Here is a 21091-nt window from a genome sequence, read left to right on the forward strand (position 1 = left end):
AAAAATCGATAAAAAAATGTATTCAAGATTCTTTCAGATTTTTCAATCAAAAGAAAATATAATTTTTTACATTTGTGAATTGCGAGTCAATTGTGAATCGATTTTTGCCCCACCCCTAATAGGTTAGGTTCTTATTATGACAGGTTTAGATCTTAGGATAGTGTAGAGGAGCAGGACCATAGAACACCTATTTTCCTGTCCTCGTTACAAAATGACAAACATCAAACTTGGTGTTGCCTGGTAGGTAATTCACAATGAAACCCTTATTTTTTTAACCTAGTTTATTTAAAACTATTTATTAACACAACATTTAAATGTCTACTACACACCACTTAACACTCACAAATGCCTTAGATTTAGAAAAAGTAAATATAAAACAACAGTACAGGGTCTTACATCTGATTAGCGGTGAGAACGACTTGAAGCACGGAGGAATCAGAACGCACATCATCTAGTCAGTTCAAACCTGAAACGATACAGATCTTCATCACTGGTCTAGTACAGGTCTCCATCTGATCTCTGGATGAAGAATCAGAACTCAACCAGTGAGCCAACGGGGCCAATCACACAGCGATTTAGTCCACGTTACCGTGAAATTAGATCATTTCCAGATCAAGTTTGAAATTAAATTAACCATCACCCACATATCTGCATCCAAAGTGCTGCCAACAAAGGCTGATTATGACTTGAGCATGTTTATAGACCCTGCTTCATCACTTAACAGTTAAATATGAAACACTGTACTCAACAAGGCACGAAAGCAAAGACAATGTCATAAGTAGACTTCTGATATCCAGTTTAAAAATGTTCGTATCCATCTTAAAGGGCATTATGTCATCAGGACCGACGTGTTAACCCAAGTGGGACACACAACCAGCGCTGGCAGGATATTATGGAACGACATTTTGACTTAACACTGTGTTATTCCATTATGATGTCACTTAATGTCATGCATACACAAATATACTTCAATAAATCATCATAACCAGATGAAAAGGGTCCTGGCCTTGACAGGAAGTAAGACATGAGGTATTTAGTAGACGGTAACAAGATGGCACACAATCTAAACATTCATGAAATCTTTATGATTAAACCGCAAAGCCTCTTGTCAGAGAAACAAGCCAGCAAGTTAGGGCTGCTCACGACAGCGGAATCAGGATCAATAACACATGCTCGCGCACACACACACGTGCACACACACGTGCACACACACAGATATAAACAATGAGCAGTGAAGGTCTGGTGTGCATCCAAAAAAGACGCACACTCATCGTCGTCTGAATCCCAGAGGTGGAGAACTTTCCATGCTGCCTGCAGGTCAACCCAGGACTACTGAGCATAACCTGGATTTCAAATTCTCATTCACTGATTTGAGAAAGAAGAAGAAAAAAAGGAATATCTAACTGCGCCGCCTGGCCAGCAGCACACTGGGGAGTTCTTGAGAGTCACTGCTGTCATTCAGAGGGTGGTCATGTGATGCTGTGATGACACAGAACCAGAAACACACGGAACCAGTCAACATGGTTCTAGAACAGTCTCAGAGTTCCAGAACAGTCTTTCTGTGTTCCAGAACAGTCTTTCTGTGTTCCAGAACACTGTGTCTCGGTTCCAGAACAGTCTCTTGGTTCTAGAACACAGTGTCTCTCAGACACGCTGGCGGTTGCTGGAGATCCCAACGTGAGACAGCCGACGTCAGCGTGCTGAACCTCCTCTCAGGTGTTTCCAGGTGTGCTCTGAAGAACTTCCTCAAGTTGTGTCACATGACTGATAACTGAACTCTGACCTGCAGCCTCAGGCGGGTCACTTCCCCGCAGAGTCAGAGGGGGAGGAACCATCAGAGGAGGGTCCAGCTCTTAGCTTACCAGCAGCGTCTGCTAGGACAGAAGATCAGCAGGATTAGAAATGCTGGTCCCAGTTCTACGGTCGCACTGACCGTTCCAGGGTTCAGGCCAGCACAACTGTTTGCATTTTCACTCATAAGATGTCAGTGTCTCACATGCAAGCTTTGGTGCTCTAAGAGTCGTACTATAAACACTTCACACCCCCTCCCTCACCCCCCCCTGACCCCCTCACTCACCCCCTGACCCCCTCCCTCACCCCCTCCCTGACCCCCTCCCTCACCCCCTCCCTGACCCCTCACCCCCTCCCTCACCCCTCACCCCCTCCCTCACCCCCTCCCTCACCCCTCACCCCCTCCCTCATCCCCTCCCTCACCCCTCACCACCTCCCTCACCCCCTCCCTCACCCCTCACACCCTCCCTCACCCCCTCCCTCATCCCCTCCCTCACCCCCTCCCTCATCCCTCACCCCATCCCTCATCCCCTCCCTCATCCCCTCCCTCACCCCCCCCCCTGAACCCCTCCCTCACCCCTGACCTTTGTCCTTCTTCTCTTGTGTCTCCTCTGCGGCCGTCTTGTCAGCTCTGAAGAAGATGCGTGCGCTGCTCAGGGAGAAGTGCAGCAGCTCAAACTCCTGCAGGACAGCAACGTCACAACACGTCATGCTTCATCAAGGTCGAGGTCTAAGGTCAAGGGTCGTCAAGGTCAAGTTCGCACACTGATAGAAGTTGCTCAAATTGAAATGCTCAACTTCAAGGCTTCAGTTTTTTTTAAGAACACAAATTAAGAATAAAAATTAACAAAAGAGTATATATAAAAATATATAAAACCAAGAGTGACACATTCACGATTTTCCATCCACAGCAGGTTACCGTGGTAATGGCAGCCCTTGAAATCAATACCGTCGAACTTGCGAAACGAACGATCGGGCGGACAGACAAATCTCCCGCTTGAGGTTCATGGTCTGCATACCTGCAGGTACACATCCAGCCTCTTCTGGGTGAGGTTCATGGTCTGCCTACCTGCAGGTACACATCCAGCCTCTTCTGGGTGAGGTTCATGGTCTGCCTACCTGCAGGTACACATCCAGCCTCTTCTGGGTGAGGTTCATGGTCTGCAGCAGCTTCTCGTCCTGGCTGGTGGCCTGGACACTCTGCTCCTTCACCACGGCGTTCATCTCCTTCAGGTACTTTTCCCTGACCGCCTGGAACCAGTGCAGCGAGTCAAACTCCAGGTACTGGTCCAGGAGCTTGAGGATGTACGCCACTCCTGGGGGAGGAGGGGGGGGGGACAGACAACAGACAGTGATTTTTAGGAATCGACTTCTCAGAAGAGAGACATTTAGGAGGATTGAGGTTCAGGGCCCCCCCGTCCCAGCGTACCCATGGCGAAGCCGTCGTCCGTGAAGGCTGCTCCCCCTTTGTTCTTCTTGTTGAGCTTCTCCTTGCAGCCGATGGAATGTTCCACGAAGTTCACCGTCTGGAGAACACAACGTTACAGTTAGGGGTGGAGTCTGGCGCTGGAGACCAGAGGGAGATAATATCGTCTGTCTGAAAATATCTGTGTGTGTGTGTGTGTTAGAGTAAAAGTGAAAAGAGAGAGACTGACCAGTGGAGGTACGATCATATAGAAGTTCCTCAGGTGCATGTTCTTGGCACTGCGGAACTCCGGGGCAAACACTCCCACCAACATCTTAAAATACTCAGTCCCCTCAGCCGAGTTACTGGTCAGGTCTCCTAGCACGCTGTCCAGCAGGCTGCAACACACACACACACACACACACACCTTTGACTGTCCCGTTCCTCTAACCCACAGCAGAGGCTCTAGCTCATGTGGCAGTGGCGTACCTGGCAGCCTTCTGTGTCTCCTCAGACAGGCCCTCCTCCTTCACCAGCTCCTCAAAGTTCACTATGTCCTCCAGGTCAGGCACAAACCTGCCAACCCCAGCCCCGACACACACTGGTTAGATACAGACTCACCCCAGCCCCGACACACACTGGTTAGATACAGACTCACCCCAGCCCCGACACACACTGGTTAGATACAGACTCACCCCAGCCCCCATCACACACTGGTTAGATACAGACTCACCCCAGCCCCCATCACACACTGGTTAGATACAGACTCACCCCAGCCCCCATCACACACTGGTTAGATACAGACTCACCCCAGCCCCCATCACACACTGGTTAGATACAGACTCACCCCAGCCCCCATCACACACTGGTTAGATACAGACTCACCCCAGCCCCCATCACACACTGGTTAGATACACACTCACCCCAGCCCCGTCACACACTGGTTAGATACACACTCACCCCAGCCCCCATCACACACTGGTTAGATACAGACTCACCCCAGCCCCCGTCACACACTGGTTAGATACAGACTCACCCCAGCCCCCGTCACACACTGGTTAGATACAGACTCACCCCAGCCCCCGTCACACACTGGTTAGATACACACTCACCCCAGCCCCCGTCACACACTGGTTAGATACAGACTCACCCCAGCCCCCGTCACACACTGGTTAGATACAGACTCACCCCAGCCCCCGTCACACACTGGTTAGATACACACTCACCCCAGCCCCCGTCACACACTGGTTAGATACAGACTCACCCCAGCCCCCGTCACACACTGGTTAGATACAGACTCACCCCAGCCCCCGTCACACACTGGTTAGATACAGACTCACCCCAGCCCCCATCACACACTGGTTGGATACAGACTCACCCCAGCCCCCATCACACACTGGTTAGATACAGACTCACCCCAGCCCCCATCACACACTGGTTAGATACAGACTCACCCCAGCCCCCATCACACACTGGTTAGATACAGACTCACCCCAGCCCCCGTCACACACTGGTTAGATACAGACTCACCCCAGCCCCCAGAGCAGAGACAGAGCTGCCGTACCTGATGGCACTGCTGCAGCAATGCAGTCCTCCTGACCGGATCATTCTCACGTAGCCCATGGCATTACCTGGGGGAGCAGGGACCACCAGGGGGGGAGAAGAGAGGGGCGTGGGGTGGAGGAGAGGAGGGGAGGAGGAGAGAGGGGCGCGGGGTGGAGGAGGGAGAGGAGAGGAGGGGAGGAGGAGAGAGGGGCGTGTGGTGGAGGAGGGAGGAGAGGAGGGGAGGAGGAGAGAGGGGCGTGTGGTGGAGGAGGGAGAGGAGAGGAGGGGAGGAGGAGAGAGGGGCGTGTGGTGGAGGAGGGACAGGAGAGGAGGAGAGGGGGGTGGGAAAGACAGAGGTATGTGTTGATTGCATTACAAACAGGAAACCCATCTGACACCATGAATATACGTGTGTGTGTGAGTATGGGCGTGTGTGTCTCACCGATCTGGCTGATGAGCTGTCTGAACTGGTCCAGGTAACTTTGTCCCTCAGGGGTGAGGCCCAGCTTCCTGATGCCACGGTTGAACTTCTCCGCCCGCTCAAACGGGTACTGGACCGTGGTAAACACACCCACCAACACACACACACACACACACACACTCCGTTCAACACACAGACACCTGCAGGAGCTGGGGTCCAATCTCTGAGGTTCAGTGAGCTGAGAGACCAATCCAGACTGCGGAACCTTCTAGACTGTTACCTTCTGGTCTGACTGGTTATTCTAGACTGTTACCTTCTGGTCTGACTGGTTGTTCTAGACTGTTACCTTCTGGTCTGACTGGTTATTCTAGACTGTTACCTTCTGGTCTGACTGGTTGTTCTAGACTGTTACCTTCTGGTCTGACTGGTTATTCTAGACTGTTATAGACTGTTACCTTCTGGTCTGACTGGTTGTTCTAGACTGTTACCTTCTGGTCTAACTGGTTATTATAGACTGTTACCTTCTGGTCTGACTGGTTGTTCTAGACTGTTACCTTCTGGTCTGACTGGTTGTTCTAGACTGTTACCTTCTGGTCTGACTGGTTGTTCTAGACTGTTACCTTCTGGTCTGACTGGTCCTTTGTCTCCCTGAAGAAGCGGATGTCTTTGATGAGTCTGGACTTGATGTGCTCGTCGTACATGAACTGACTGAAGATGTAGAACTTCTTCCTGAGGAACTGGTAGGTGAAGTTCACCTGGTGGAGGTGGAGAGGAGGAGAACCAGAGTACTAGGTGAGTTCTAGACAGTGAGGTGATGTTGTATGTTGTGTATGTAGTGCACACACACAGGTGATCTCTGTCAGATGCACACAGATCAAAAATCTCAACATCACTTCCCTCCCTCCCTCCTCTAAACACACACCCCTCCTCCCTCACCGTGGTGTTCATGATGCCCGTGCCGTGGGTGCGGATGGAGTTGGCGATGTGTCGTATGTTGATGGTGTTCAGGTGCTTGTTGTTGCTCGTCTTCTCTATGAAGATCTGAGGGAGGAACACAGAGGAGTGTGTACAGCAGCTGTGTGTGTGTGTATTGAGGTGTGTGTGTGTGTGTGTGGGGGGGGGGGTTACCTGGTTGTTGAGGTTGTAGAGATAACGAGACACGAACACATGGATGTTCCTCATGATCTCCAGAACATCCAGCCCCTGGTGGAGACACGCAGGATTCAACACACACCTCGCACACACACACACCTCGCACACACACGCCTAACAAACACACACACACCTCGCACACACACGCCTAACAAACACACACACACACCTCGCACACAGGCCTAACACACACACAGCGCAAACACACACACACACTTCGCCAACACACACCTCGCAAACACACGCCTAACACACCTCACAAACACACACCTGTTCCAGGGTCTGGCTTGGCAGGTGAGCCTCTGTCATCACCAGGCCGTAGCGCTGGGTTGCCAGGTTCCTCATCTCACTGTAGGTGGCCCAGTCATGCAGGGCCACAGTAGTCAGGTTGTAGAAGGTCTTATCCAGGTAGTGGGTCACGTAGGCTGGAAACACACACAGCTTGGTTATCCTGGTGGGGCCCGACCATTTGCTCCCATTCAAACCGGTGTTATTATCTCTAACCACTAACCTTAACCTTTAATGTAATTCTAACCGCTAAACTCCCTGACAAAACATTTGCAGTTATGGGGCCCAGCAAAAGGGCTCCACAAGGTCAAGTTTGTCCTGGTTAACTATACTTGTGAGGACATTTGGTCCCTACAAGGGAGCTTAAACAAGGTGACACACACACACACACACAGTCAGGTGAGCAGCCAGGTGTGCAGGGCAGCGTACCTTTGATGTGGATGAAGCGGTTGAAAAAGCGGACGGGTTTGAGGGAGAACAGCTGTGCCAGGTCCTTCATGCCCACCTTGAAGGGGTTCCTGTCGTCCAGCTTCAGGTGAGTGTGCACCGACAGACGCAGGTCTTTCTCTATCTCCTTACACAGCTTATCCAGCAGGTGCTGCGAGGGGGGGAAGGGTGGAGCGAGGGGGGGAGGGTGGAGGAGAGGAGGGATGGGAGGAGGGCCTCAGTAGGGGTCATGCATGCACAGACAGCAGTATTTTAATCTAGACCATCCCCCCTTCTCCACCCACCCCCACCCCTCTCCACCGCCCCATTGCACTCCTATTTCCCCTGTCTACCTCACCCACCTGCCTCCCCCTCACCTCATTGAACACCTCCATGATCTCCTGGTCGTAGCTGTCCAGAAGCTGGTCACATGACTCCATGTGTTTGGCGTACAGCATGGTGGGTACGCTATCCCTCAGGGCACTGAACATGTACTGAGACAGGACACACACCAAACACGACCTGGTTACAGAGGAAATGGCTTGTGTGGGGTAGCAGGTAGTGTAGGGGTGTGTGGTATGGGTGTGTGTGGTCGTGTGATGTAGGGGTGTGTGAGGTAGGGGTGTGTGAGGTAGGGGTGTGTGAGGTAGGGGTGTGTGAGGTAGTGTGTGGTAGGGGTGTGTGTGGTAGTGTGTGGTACGTGTGTGTGTGGTAGGGGTGTGTGAGGTAGTGTGTGTGGTAGTGTGCGGTAGGGGTGTGTGTGGTAGTGTGATGTAGGGGTGTGTGAGGTAGTGTGTGGTAGGGGTGTGTGTGGTAGTGTGTGGTAGGGGTGTGTGTGGTAGTGTGATGTAGGGGTGTGTGGGGTAGTGTGTGGTAGGGGTGTGTGTGGTAGTGTGTGGTAGGGGTGTGTGGGGTAGTGTGTGGTAGGGGTGTGTGTGGTCGTGTGTGGTAGGGGTGTGTGTGGTAGTGTGTGGTAGGGGTGTGTGTGGTAGGGGTGTGTGGGGTAGTGGAACCCTAAGCCGGGGCGTACATGTATGCGAGCAGCGTCCACTGCGTTGTCATACACGTCGTCCAGGTAGATGGGGAACACTGCTCTGTGCCAGTACAGGAAGCTGCAGTCACACTGAACTTTGACCCTGCGGAGCGTGACAGCAACACTGCAGTTCACACTCAGGAACACTCATAAGACAGTGAACATGTTCATCTGTAAAAGACTTCTTTCAATATGCATTATTCTGGCAATGTAGTAATCTGTGTGTGTGTGTGTCTGAGGGTGTGTGTGTGTGTGTGTGCTCCTCTAACCTCTCCCTCAGCTCGCTGATCAGGTCCAGCTTCTTCAGGCCCAGCTGCAGAGGAAGCAACTCCTCGTCCTTGAAGGTTTTCTGTGAGGGAACAGGAAGTCTCTCTGTCAGAGCAGGAAGTCTCTTACAGAACAGGAAGTCTCTCTGACAGAGCAGGAAGTCTCTCTGTCAGAACAGGAAGTCTCTCTGTCAGAGCAGGAAGTCTCTCTGTCAGAGCAGGAAGTCTCTCTGTCAGAGCAGGAAGTCTCTCTGTCAGAGCAGGAAGTCTCTCTGTCAGAGCAGGAAGTCTCTCTGTCAGAGCAGGAAGTCTCTCTGTCAGAACAGGAAGTCTCTCTGTCAGAGCAGGAAGTCTCTCTGTCAGAGCAGGAAGTCTCTCTGTCAGAACAGGAAGTCTCTCTGTCAGAACAGGAAGTCTCTCTGTCAGAGCAGGAAGTCTCTCTGTCATAACGGTGCTGTGGACATTGGGAGGTGCTGTGTTTCAGAGTGCAGCAGAGCGGCTGAGTGACAGGGCGTCTCCTCACCATCTGTGTTCCCACGCTCAGGGCCAGAGCCACCACCAGGCGGCGCTCTTTAGTGCTGGGCCCGTTCAGGGCGTTCTCTGCCAGGACCAGGGAGGACAGCACGTCCAGGCGCTGCTCGCTGTACTTCTTATCCGACACCACGCGCTTCTGCAGGGGACAGGAAACACAGGAAATCATTCTGTGGGGGTGTTGGGTGTTCCTGGGTATGTCAGTGTGCTGGCGGTGTGTGTCAGTGTGCTGGCGGTGTGTGTCAGTGTGCTGGCGGTGTGTGTCAGTGTGCTGGTAGTGTGTGTCAGTGTGCTGGCGGTGTGTGTTAGTGTAATAGTAGTGTGTGTTAGTGTGTGTCAGTGTGCTGGCGGTGTGTGTCAGTGTGCTGGTAGTGTGTGTTAGTGTAATAGTAGTGTGTGTTAGTGTGTGTCAGTGTGCTGGCGGTGTGTGTCAGTGTGCTGGTAGTGTGTGTTAGTGTAATAGTAGTGTGTGTTGGTGTGTGTCAGTGTGCTGGTAGTGTGTGTTAGTGTAATAGTAGTGTGTGTTAGTGTGTGTCAGTGTGCTGGCGGTGTGTGTCAGTGTGCTGGTAGTGTGTGTCAGTGTAATAGTAGTGTGTGTTAGTGTGTGTCAGTGTGCTGGTAGTGTGTGTCAGTGTAATAGTAGTGTGTGTCAGTGTGCTGGCGGTGTGTGTTAGTGTAATAGTAGTGTGTGTTAGTGTGTGTCAGTGTGCTGGCGGTGTGTGTCAGTGTGCTGGTAGTGTGTGTTAGTGTAATAGTAGTGTGTGTTAGTGTGTGTCAGTGTGCTGGCGGTGTGTGTCAGTGTGCTGGTAGTGTGTGTTAGTGTAATAGTAGTGTGTGTTAGTGTGTGTCAGTGTGCTGGCGGTGTGTGTCAGTGTGCTGGTAGTGTGTGTCAGTGTAATAGTAGTGTGTGTTAGTGTGTGTCAGTGTGCTGGCGGTGTGTGTCAGTGTGCTGGTAGTGTGTGTTAGTGTAATAGTAGTGTGTGTTAGTGTGTGTCAGTGTGCTGGTAGTGTGTGTCAGTGTAATAGTAGTGTGTGTTAGTGTGTGTCAGTGTGCTGGCGGTGTGTGTCAGTGTGCTGGTAGTGTGTGTCAGTGTAATAGTAGTGTGTGTTAGTGTGTGTCAGTGTGCTGGTAGTGTGTGTCAGTGTAATAGTAGTGTGTGTTAGTGTGTGTCAGTGTGCTGGCGGTGTGTGTCAGTGTGCTGGTAGTGTGTGTTAGTGTAATAGTAGTGTGTGTTGGTGTGTGTCAGTGTGCTGGTAGTGTGTGTTAGTGTAATAGTAGTGTGTGTTAGTGTGTGTCAGTGTGCTGGCGGTGTGTGTCAGTGTGCTGGTAGTGTGTGTTAGTGTAATAGTAGTGTGTGTTGGTGTGTGTCAGTGTGCTGGTAGTGTGTGTTAGTGTAATAGTAGTGTGTGTTAGTGTGTGTCAGTGTGCTGGCGGTGTGTGTCAGTGTGCTGGTAGTGTGTGTTAGTGTAATAGTAGTGTGTGTTGGTGTGTGTCAGTGTGCTGGTAGTGTGTGTTAGTGTAATAGTAGTGTGTGTTAGTGTGTGTCAGTGTGCTGGCGGTGTGTGTCAGTGTGCTGGTAGTGTGTGTTAGTGTAATAGTAGTGTGTGTTGGTGTGTGTCAGTGTGCTGGTAGTGTGTGTTAGTGTAATAGTAGTGTGTGTCAGTGTGCTGGCGGTGTGTGTCAGTGTGCTGGTAGTGTGTGTTAGTGTAATAGTAGTGTGTGTTAGTGTGTGTCAGTGTGCTGGCGGTGTGTGTCAGTGTGCTGGTAGTGTGTGTCAGTGTAATAGTAGTGTGTGTTAGTGTGTGTCAGTGTGCTGGTAGTGTGTGTCAGTGTGCTGGCGGTGTGTGTCAGTGTGCTGGTAGTGTGTGTCAGTGTAATAGTAGTGTGTGTTAGTGTGTGTCAGTGTGCTGGTAGTGTGTGTCAGTGTGCTGGTAGTGTGTGTCAGTGTAATAGTAGTGTGTGTTAGTGTGTGTCAGTGTGCTGGTAGTGTGTGTCAGTGTAATAGTAGTGTGTGTTAGTGTGTGTCAGTGTGCTGGTAGTGTGTGTCAGTGTAATAGTAGTGTGTGTTAGTGTGTGTCAGTGTGCTGGTAGTGTGTGTCAGTGTAATAGTAGTGTGTGTTAGTGTGTGTCAGTGTGCTGGCGGTGAGTCCAGGCGGTACCTTGGCGATGGCGATGGCGTGCAGGGCCTGGGACTGCAGCTGCTGGGTGATGTGGGAGACGGAGTCGGCCACCACCATGGACCGCCGGTGGAACATGTGCTCCACTGCCTGCACAGGAAATGACATCACATGTCTGTGTTTAGGGGCATCTTTGGGACAATTCTGTTAACATCAAACATCTCCCCTTCACTTGATCAGTCAAACATCTCCCCTTCACTTGATCAGTCAAACATCTCCCCTTCACTTGATCAGTCAAACATCTCCCCTTCACTTGATCAGTCAAACATCTCCCCTTCACTTGATCAGTCAAACATCTCCCCTTCACTTGATCAGTCAAACATCTCCCCTTCACTTGATCAGTCAAACATCTCCCCTTCACTTGATCAGTCAAACATCTCCCCTTCACTTGATCAGTCAAACATCTCCCCTTCACTTGATCAGTCAAACATCTCCCCTTCACTTGATCAGTCAAACATCTCCCCTTCACTTGATCAGTCAAACATCTCCCCTTCACTTGATCAGTCAAACATCTCCCCTTCACTTGATCAGTCAAACATCTCCCCTTCACTTGATCAGTCAAACATCTCCCCTTCACTTGATCAGTCAAACATCTCCCCTTCACTTGATCAGTCAAACATCTCCCCTTCACTTGATCAGTCAAACATCTCCCCTTCACTTGATCAGTCAAACATCTCCCCTTCACTTGATCAGTCAAACATCTCCCCTTCACTTGATCAGTCAAACATCTCCCCTTCACTTGATCAGTCAAACATCTCCCCTTCACTTGATCAGTCAAACATCTCCCCTTCACTTGATCAGTCAAACATCTCCCCTTCACTTGATCAGTCAAACATCTCCCCTTCACTTGATCAGTCAAACATCTCCCCTTCACTTGATCAGTCAAACATCTCCCCTTCACTTGATCAGTCAAACATCTCCCCTTCACTTGATCAGTCAAACATCTCCCCTTCACTTGATCAGTCAAACATCTCCCCTTCACTTGATCAGTCAAACATCTCCCCTTCACTTGATCAGTCAAACATCTCCCCTTCACTTGATCAGTCAAACATCTCCCCTTCACTTGATCAGTCAAACATCTCCCCTTCACTTGATCAGTCAAACATCTCCCCTTCACTTGATCAGTCAAACATCTCCCCTTCACTTGATCAGTCAAACATCTCCCCTTCACTTGATCAGTCAAACATCTCCCCTTCACTTGATCAGTCAAACATCTCCCCTTCACTTGATCAGTCAAACATCTCCCCTTCACTTGATCAGTCAAACATCTCCCCTTCACTTGATCAGTCAAACATCTCCCCTTCACTTGATCAGTCAAACATCTCCCCTTCACTTGATCAGTCAAACATCTCCCCTTCACTTGATCAGTCAAACATCTCCCCTTCACTTGATCAGTCAAACATCTCCCCTTCACTTGATCAGTCAAACATCTCCCCTTCACTTGATCAGTCAAACATCTCCCCTTCACTTGATCAGTCAAACATCTCCCCTTCACTTGATCAGTCAAACATCTCCCCTTCACTTGATCAGTCAAACATCTCCCCTTCACTTGATCAGTCAAACATCTCCCCTTCACTTGATCAGTCAAACATCTCCCCTTCACTTGATCAGTCAAACATCTCCCCTTCACTTGATCAGTCAAACATCTCCCCTTCACTTGATCAGTCAAACATCTCCCCTTCACTTGATCAGTCAAACATCTCCCCTTCACTTGATCAGTCAAACATCTCCCCTTCACTTGATCAGTCAAACATCTCCCCTTCACTTGATCAGTCAAACATCTCCCCTTCACTTGATCAGTCAAACATCTCCCCTTCACTTGATCAGTCAAACATCTCCCCTTCACTTGATCAGTCAAACATCTCCCCTTCACTTGATCAGTCAAACATCTCCCCTTCACTTGATCAGTCAAACATCTCCCCTTCACTTGATCAGTCAAACATCTCCCCTTCACTTGATCAGTCAAACATCTCCCCTTCACTTGATCAGTCAAACATCTCCCCTTCACTTGATCAGTCAAACATCTCCCCTTCACTTGATCAGTCAAACATCTCCCCTTCACTTGATCAGTCAAACATCTCCCCTTCACTTGATCAGTCAAACATCTCCCCTTCACTTGATCAGTCAAACATCTCCCCTTCACTTGATCAGTCAAACATCTCCCCTTCACTTGATCAGTCAAACATCTCCCCTTCACTTGATCAGTCAAACATCTCCCCTTCACTTGATCAGTCAAACATCTCCCCTTCACTTGATCAGTCAAACATCTCCCCTTCACTTGATCAGTCAAACATCTCCCCTTCACTTGATCAGTCAAACATCTCCCCTTCACTTGATCAGTCAAACATCTCCCCTTCACTTGATCAGTCAAACATCTCCCCTTCACTTGATCAGTCAAACATCTCCCCTTCACTTGATCAGTCAAACATCTCCCCTTCACTTGATCAGTCAAACATCTCCCCTTCACTTGATCAGTCAAACATCTCCCCTTCACTTGATCAGTCCGACCTACAGTTTTTTCAGTTTTTCTGGAACCGAAAAGTCGTAGTTTCCCATTTTAGAGTAACTCACTCAGAGCTCAGAGTTAGGCTCACTCACTCAGAGCTCAGAGTTAGGCTCACTCACTCAGAGCTCAGAGTTAGGCTCACTCACTCAGAGCTCAGAGTTAGGCTCAGACTTTGTTAAACCCGCTACCTGGAACACCCCCCTGGTGGAGGATGATGGGGAATGTTTGTCATGAGGCTTCTGATCACCCTGTGGGGCAGCTTACCCACAAAAGGTGGGCATTTTCTACATCCTCCCAATTAAGACTTATGACCTAAGGGTGTAGTACTTCAAAGGGTCAGTTGGAGACTAGAGTATGCGCTATTGAATCAGCTGGTTGACATTTTCCTGTTAAGACATCCATTGTTTACATCCCTTGTGTTTACATTCCTTGTGTTTACATCCTGGTGTGTTTACATCCCTTGTGTTTACATCCCTTGTGTTTACATCCCTTGTGTTTACATCCCTTGTGTTTACATCCCGGTGTGTTTACATCCCTTGTGTTTACATCCCTTGTGTTTACATCCCTTGTGTTTACATCCCGGTGTGTTTACATCCCTTGTGTTTACATCCCTTGTGTTTACATCCCTTGTGTTTACATCCCTTGTGTTTACATCCATTGTGTTTACATCCATTGTGTTTACATCCATTGTGTTTACATCCATTGTGTTTACATCCCGGTGTGTTTACATCCCTTGTGTTTACATCCCTTGTGTTTACATCCCTTGTGTTTACATCCCTTGTGTTTACATCCCTTGTGTTTACATCCGGTATCACGTGGCTGTTACGTTTCCTCCAGCAGATCAGATCAGTCACAAAGATCTTTGTTCAAGTACTTTTCGGTATCGATTAAATAATGTATTAATACTGCATCTTGACTATTTGAGCATACAGTGTCTACAGAATTCTTCCATTACACACACACACACACATTAACGATACACAAACATTGACGATATACACACACACACACACTAACCTTGAGAAGCTCCACTAGCCTGCAGAGAGCTTTGACAGAGGTCTTGGTCATGGGCCGCTGCATGGACATATACAGGTTCATGGTGGTCTTGATGATGGTGCCGATACTGTAGGCATACAGGATGCCCTGGGGACCAACACAGCATCAGGACTCTCATCCATCCTTCCCTCTATCCCTCCCTCCATCCCACCATCCATCCCACCATCCATCCCTCCCTCCATCCCTCCCTCCATCCCACCATCCATCCCTCCCTCCATCCCACCATCCATCCCACCATCCATCCCACCATCCATCCCACCCTCCATCCCACCATCCATCCCTCCCTCCATCCCACCATCCATCCCACCATCCATCCCACCATCCATCCCACCATCCATCCCTCCCTCCATCCCACCATCCATCCCACCATCCATCCCTCCCTCCATCCCACCATCCATCCCTCCCTCCATCCCACCATCCATCCCACCATCCATCCCACCATCCATCCCTCCCTCCATCCCACCATCCATCCCTCCCTCCATCCCACCATCCATCCCTCCCTCCATCCCACCATCCATCCCTCCCTCCATCCCACCATCCATCCCACCATCCATCCCTCCCTCCATCCCACCCTCCATCCCACCCTCCATCCCACCCTCCATCCCACCATCCATCCCTCCCTCCATCCCACCATCCATCCCACCATCCATCCCACCATCCATCCCACCATCCATCCCACCATCCATCCCTCCCTCCATCCCACCATCCATCCCACCATCCATCCCTCCCTCCATCCCACCATCCATCCCTCCCTCCATCCCACCATCCATCCCACCATCCATCCCACCATCCATCCCTCCCTCCATCCCACCATCCATCCCTCCCTCCATCCCACCATCCATCCCTCCCTCCATCCCACCATCCATCCCACCATCCATCCCTCCCTCCATCCCACCATCCATCCCACCATCCATCTCTCCCTCCATCCCACCATCCATCCCACCATCCATCCCTCCCTCCATCCCACCATCCATCCATCCATCCCACCATCCATCCCTCCCTCCATCCCACCATCCATCCCTCCCTCCATCCATCCCTCCCTCCATCCCACCATCCATCCCACCATCCATCCCTCCCTCCATCCCACCATCCATCCCTCCCTCCATCCCACCATCCATCCCACCATCCATCCCACCATCCATCCCTCCCTCCATCCCACCATCCATCCCACCATCCATCCCTCCCTCCATCCCACCATCCATCCCACCATCCATCCCTCCCTCCATCCCACCATCCATCCCACCATCCATCCCACCATCCATCCCTCCCTCCATCCCACCATCCATCCCTCCCTCCATCCCACCATCCATCCCTCCCTCCATCCATCCCTCCCTCCATCCCACCAGCCCTGTCCCTCCCTCCCCTTCTCACCTGGACAAAGATGTTGCATCGCCCGCTCAGGTCCTCTGCCAGCCTGTCGCTACGCTGCTCCTTAGACAAGATGGCCTCCATCTTCATCATCCAGGATGTCACGAACACGTAGTACGACTGGACGTCCCTGGAGGTCAGACCGGAGACATGGACTCACTAGGACACCAGTACAGATGGCAGAACTACATTCTTCTGCAATGGTTCTTCATTTATAATAATATTATTTTATTATTATTATTCATAACGTTAAGAGATTGATTAGTTGGTTGCTAGACTGGTAAAGCAGTGGACTACAGATCAGGAGTTCACAGGTTTGAATCCCCGTGTTTGACTGGATGACAGAGTGAGCTGGGTCCCAGCTGACTGACTTGGTGAGTGTCTGGGCCTTGTGCTGGAGGAAGGCATCTCTCTGCGCTCTGATGGCCTGCAGGCTCTTCCTGTCCATCAGCTTGGCGGCGGCGGGGACCTTAGCGATGAGGAAGGCGTCTGGGAACCAGATGATGTTGGCGGTCAAGGTGACAGCAGGAACCTGGGAGAGGTAGGAACACACACACACACACACACACACACACACACACACACACACACACACACACACACACACACACACCTGAGGAATTCCGCTGCCTGATGCACCATGTGTACTCTGTGTGTGTACTGTATATGTGTGTTTGTACTGTTTGTGTGTGTGTGTGCGCTGTACGTGTGTATCGTAAAAGGAGGAGAAAAATAAAAAAGTGAGAGAGGAAGAGAGGAGTCACTCTGGTGTACCTTTTTACAGACGTCTAGCAGAGCCTTGTAGAGCTTCTTGTCTATCGTCCTGAAGATGTGAAAGTGAAGCACAAAGAGACCACACACTCCCGCGTACTTATCCCTCTGGTCGATCTCTGAGGGCTCGCCTGGAACACACACACACCACAAACACACACACCACAAACACACACCACAAATACAGCGGTCAACATTCAGAGGCTGAAACAGACTGTTGTCACAGGACAGCTCATGACACGAACATCAGTGCTCCTCCTGTTGAGGACGTATTCTCACCGATCTTGGACTCGACGTTGGTGAAGATGGTGCGGATGTTGAGGGCAAACTCCTCTGCAAAGGCACTGTTCTTCGACACGCAAACTCCTTCTCCTGGGTCGTCAAACCTCTGCTCCACACACGCCTGTCACACACACACGCACACGCACAGGGTCAGGAACACAGGGTCAGGATGATAAACCTACATTGGCTACTAGAGGCCCCCTTTTGCCTCGTAAAATACTGTAAAGTAGTATTTTGGTAGGTGGTCTGGTTTTCTACATTTGGTTACACTCCTTGCTCCTACTGTGTTCGAGTGCTCACACACATTTACATTTAGTCATTTAGAGCGACTTACAGTAAGTACAGGGACATTCTCCCCGAGGCAAGTGCCATGCCCAAGGACACAACGTTATTTGTCACGGCCGGGAATCGAACTGGCAACCTTCTGATTACTATCCCGCTTCCCTAACCGCTCAGCCACCTGACTCCCTACACACTCGTCCTAGCCTTGGTTCTGACACACAGGGGACACAAACGCTGGCTGTGGCATTCAGAAGACGTGTTCTCCACACCTGGAAGATCATGCCGTCCAGCAGCTGTCCCTCCAGCCTCAACAGCAGCTTCTCAAACGGCTTCAGCTTCTCCTCCGGGATGGAGAACTTCCCAGGGTTGTGGTGCACTGACTTCAGCAGCCTGCAGGGGGCAGATTCAGCACTGCCCTCAACCTCCACATGTGTGTCATTGTGTCATTGTGTGTGTGTGTGTGTGTGTGTGTACCTCTTGTACATCTTCCAGTGGTCTTTCAGGGTGGTGTGGTTTTCCATGATCTCATCCAGCGTGAGCAGAACCACCAGCAACTCTCCCAGGTGCTCATACACAGTCTGCACACACAGGCACGCAGGCACGCAGGCACACACACAGGCACACACGCAGGCACACACGCAGGCACACACATGCACACACGCAGGCACGCACACACATATCAAAACTATTGCATGGGAGAGAAGTGATATGAAAAGTGGAGGAAAAGAAAACAGCCAATACCTGAAAATGAACCCCTGAAGACTCGATGATTTTGGTTGCACCCCTACCGATAGAAGAGAGTCAAGCAGTCAGTTCTGTGGCTTGTCTAGTTTCCAGAGCGGAAGTGACCAACCCCTGTTTCTCACTTGTTGCTGTTGTAGAGGGCCGCCAGCTGGTGAACAATGTTGACCACAACCTCGAAACACCGTGCCACAAAGCAGGACAGCTCCTGGGAAACACACACATGGTACCACGGTGAGCACACCATCCCAACTGGGATCGTATAAAACTCACTATTCTGCCATAAACCTTCAGTACTGTGCAAAAGTCTTAGGTACAAAAAATATATATTTTCAAGTGAAGCAAAAACACTTGGAGAAATAAGTACATGAAAAGACCAAACAACATTTTCAGCAAAATTGCATTTTTTTGGACTGCGGAACACATTCAGAAGACAAAATCCTAGACAATATTCATGTAAAAAACCTTGGGGGACCAAGACCTCTGCACAGTGTATATTCTGCCGACTGACCTGGAGGAAGGAGATGAACCTGCCCATCTGCACCTGCAGCTCCCCCTCCAGCACACTGCTGTCTGACACTGGCACAGAACACACACAGTGAGCACACCACCTAAGGTCACCACAGGGTCATGTAACCTTCCACACCAATGGAAATAAAAACACTGAGTTAAGGATATCCACACCTCCTTCACCATAGTACAGCAGACCGTTGTAGAACTTTGTTTCTGCCTACAGGGGGAGACACAGATTAGCATTAGCATTCTTCAGACAACATCAGCATTCTTCAGACAACATTAGCATTCCATAAGTAAATCACTAGCATTCTTCAGGTCTTTCAATTACATTTACATTTAGTCATTTAGCAGACGCTCTTATCCAGAGCGACTTACAGTAAGTACAGGGACATTCCCCCGAGGCAAGTAGGGTGAAGTGCCTTGCCCAAGGACACAACGTAAGTCGGCATGACCGGGAATCGAACTGGCGACCTTCGGATTACTAGTCCGACTCCCTCACCGCTCAGCCACCCGACTCCAATTAACTGAAAACGATGCTTGATAAACAACGTAAAGCTGAAAGCTTTGTCTTTTACCTCATATTTGAGTTTCTTCACCTCGCTACAGAGCGCTGCGTAGACCGTGATGACTTTGTTCAGAACCTGAGAGGAGAAGCCAAACGTCACCTTAAAGCCAGGGTAGGTCCCGTTTCTGAGATGCACTTTTTCCCATATTTGTGACAAAAAAAACAACATTCTGATAGCAACCAATAATTTTTTTTATTTTTTATAGGAAATTTAAATCTATAGGATATCTGTGGGCATCGCAGGACAGTAATAAACACAACAAATCATTAAGCTCTCAATTTACCAACCCTGCCTTTAAGACATCACATTATGATCATTTGAAAAAGAGCCCTAATGTTGTTCAGGAGTATCTCATGCCCCAGCCTCCCCTGTAAAATGAGGAGTTCCTGTTTAGTATTCCAGCTACAGAGGAAGTGATTACAGGAAGTTGGACGGTGGCCAGATCACAGTTATGGGCATTTTCAACACACTTCTCAGGCGTCATTAACACAGATTACACCAGGCGCACATTAACTGCTGAATGTGTTATGATTCTCGATTCATCTCCATTGCTCTGATGCAATAATGGATTTAAGAGGGATTCTGCTTCCATCTTACCTTGTTGTCTGTTTTGATCAACTCCAACAGGGAGGACTGCTCATATGGGAGGAGCTAGAGGGGAGAAGCATCACTTGTGAGAATAGTATTACAGGTGAAGCATAAATGGTAACTGGACTGCATGTATCTGAACAGCGCCCACTGTAAATACTGACCTTCAGGGCTATGGGGTCCAAGGTGAAGTCCCACACGTCTCCTATGGAATCGTCCAGAGCATCCTCTATGCCCCTCAGGTGACGGGTGTACTCCTCCAGGAACCTTCCATAGTTCTTCAACTGCACTTCAGTGTGGATCTCTGAGGACGGAGAGCATTGACAGAATACAACATGAGTTTGGCTACATCTGGGGAAATGCAGACGATAAGCAAGATCCTTTTGAGGGATGTCAACTCTGTCGGACTTTGTATTAGCAGTGATTTCTGGCAATTTTTTCACGATAAATTCAAAAACAAGAAAATGAAACACTTGCTAATATTAGACTACTTTGAGTGAAACTAACAACGTAATTACTCTCTGTGGATGATAATTGTTGAGGCAGTTTGCTTGTTTAGTTATCCAGTTTGCTATGCTTGCGTGACACTGACAGTACTAGCTAGCATGTAAACAACCTGTAAAGCTAGCCTGTGAAAATAATTGGAATACGTCGACAGCCAAGTTTTTATTTGGAAAGTGAGAAATCGACATCCAAGATTATGAAGTAAACCAGTCAGACAAACCAGGGCAGGAGTCAGCCAGTCCTAGTAGCTACAGTAGCTAGGACTAGCTAGTAAGTTTGCTGTTCCTTCTGTAGTTAGCCCTAGCTATAACTTGACAGCAAAGGCATTGCGATGGTAAATCATGCACAGTAGTTGTTCAGCTCCTTACGATTTTATCCTCATACTTACTCTGAGATCCATCATCAAATCGATCAAATTCCCAATCAGGAGAAATAGTGTCCACCGCCATCGTACTGTACTGTATTCCTGCCCCACTGCACTGCGCTGGCGTTGCAGGCTAGCTAATACTTGAGAACCGCAGGTTCGGCGACAATCTGATGATTTACCTCATGACTTCACGTGATCACGCAGTCATGGGAAATGTAGTTCTTCGTCTTCTTCTTTTGGTGTTATGGCAGATTGCAACTAACGTTTAAGAGTTGCATCACCGCCACCTACTGTTCGGGAATGTAAGGCAGGGTCCAACACTACCTTAAATAAACATAAAAACCGTATAAACGGAATTGTAGTTTTCAAGTGGACAAGGGTGTTGTTGTCAAAGCCATGTACAATCTATACGTGTGTGTGTGTGTGTGTGTGTGTGTGTGTGTGTGTGTGTGTGTGTGTGTGTGTGTGTGTGGGAGAGGTAAATAAAGGCTGTGCATGTTATAGTTTG

General features: G+C 49.6%; 1 protein-coding gene across 4 annotated transcripts; it reads right to left on the reverse strand.

Moving 5' to 3' along the window:
* Window positions 1–254: 254 nt before the first annotated feature.
* On the reverse strand, window positions 255–20762 carry washc4 (WASH complex subunit 4). 4 transcript variants are annotated; one of them, XM_062461001.1, is made up of 33 exons: window positions 20605–20762; window positions 19877–20016; window positions 19722–19775; window positions 19134–19199; window positions 18727–18772; window positions 18554–18621; window positions 18168–18250; window positions 18043–18085; window positions 17776–17879; window positions 17571–17691; window positions 17017–17140; window positions 16741–16868; window positions 16338–16498; window positions 15970–16096; window positions 14560–14685; window positions 11019–11126; window positions 8851–8997; window positions 8331–8410; window positions 8059–8164; window positions 7406–7522; window positions 7032–7200; window positions 6585–6739; window positions 6291–6365; window positions 6099–6203; window positions 5783–5917; window positions 5184–5292; window positions 4761–4827; window positions 3686–3772; window positions 3447–3594; window positions 3221–3317; window positions 2911–3107; window positions 2376–2472; window positions 255–1871 (listed from the first exon to the last, which is right to left on the reverse strand). In XM_062461001.1, exons 1-33 carry the CDS (start codon window positions 20663–20665, stop codon window positions 1801–1803), a joined length of 3522 nt encoding a protein of 1173 aa, XP_062316985.1. In that variant the 5' UTR covers window positions 20666–20762; the 3' UTR covers window positions 255–1800. The 4 variants fall into 4 exon arrangements, 3 of the variants coding, with proteins under 3 accessions (XP_062316985.1, XP_062316984.1, XP_062316986.1); XM_062461000.1 differs by having other exon boundaries at window positions 5184–5314; window positions 5781–5917; XM_062461002.1 differs by having other exon boundaries at window positions 255–1807; window positions 2375–2472; window positions 5184–5314; window positions 5781–5917.
* Between the last annotated feature and the right edge of the window lie 329 nt (window positions 20763–21091).

The sequence above is a fragment of the Osmerus eperlanus genome, chromosome 5 (assembly GCF_963692335.1).
Source record: "Osmerus eperlanus chromosome 5, fOsmEpe2.1, whole genome shotgun sequence".
In the NCBI taxonomy this organism is placed as follows: Eukaryota; Metazoa; Chordata; class Actinopteri; order Osmeriformes; family Osmeridae; genus Osmerus; species Osmerus eperlanus.

Bases quoted from the DNA above. Each gene is read 5' to 3' on its own strand.
- washc4 (XM_062461000.1), bottom strand. From the start codon at position 20,665: ATGGCGGTGGACACTATTTCTCCTGATTGGGAATTTGATCGATTTGAT. The intron at 18,622-18,726 runs GTGTGGATATCC...GTTCTGTGCCAG, and splicing joins GCTGTACTATGGTGAAGGAG to TGTCAGACAGCAGTGTGCTG. The intron at 3,318-3,446 runs GTCAGTCTCTCT...TGTGTTCTCCAG, and splicing joins ATATGATCGTACCTCCACTG to ACGGTGAACTTCGTGGAACA.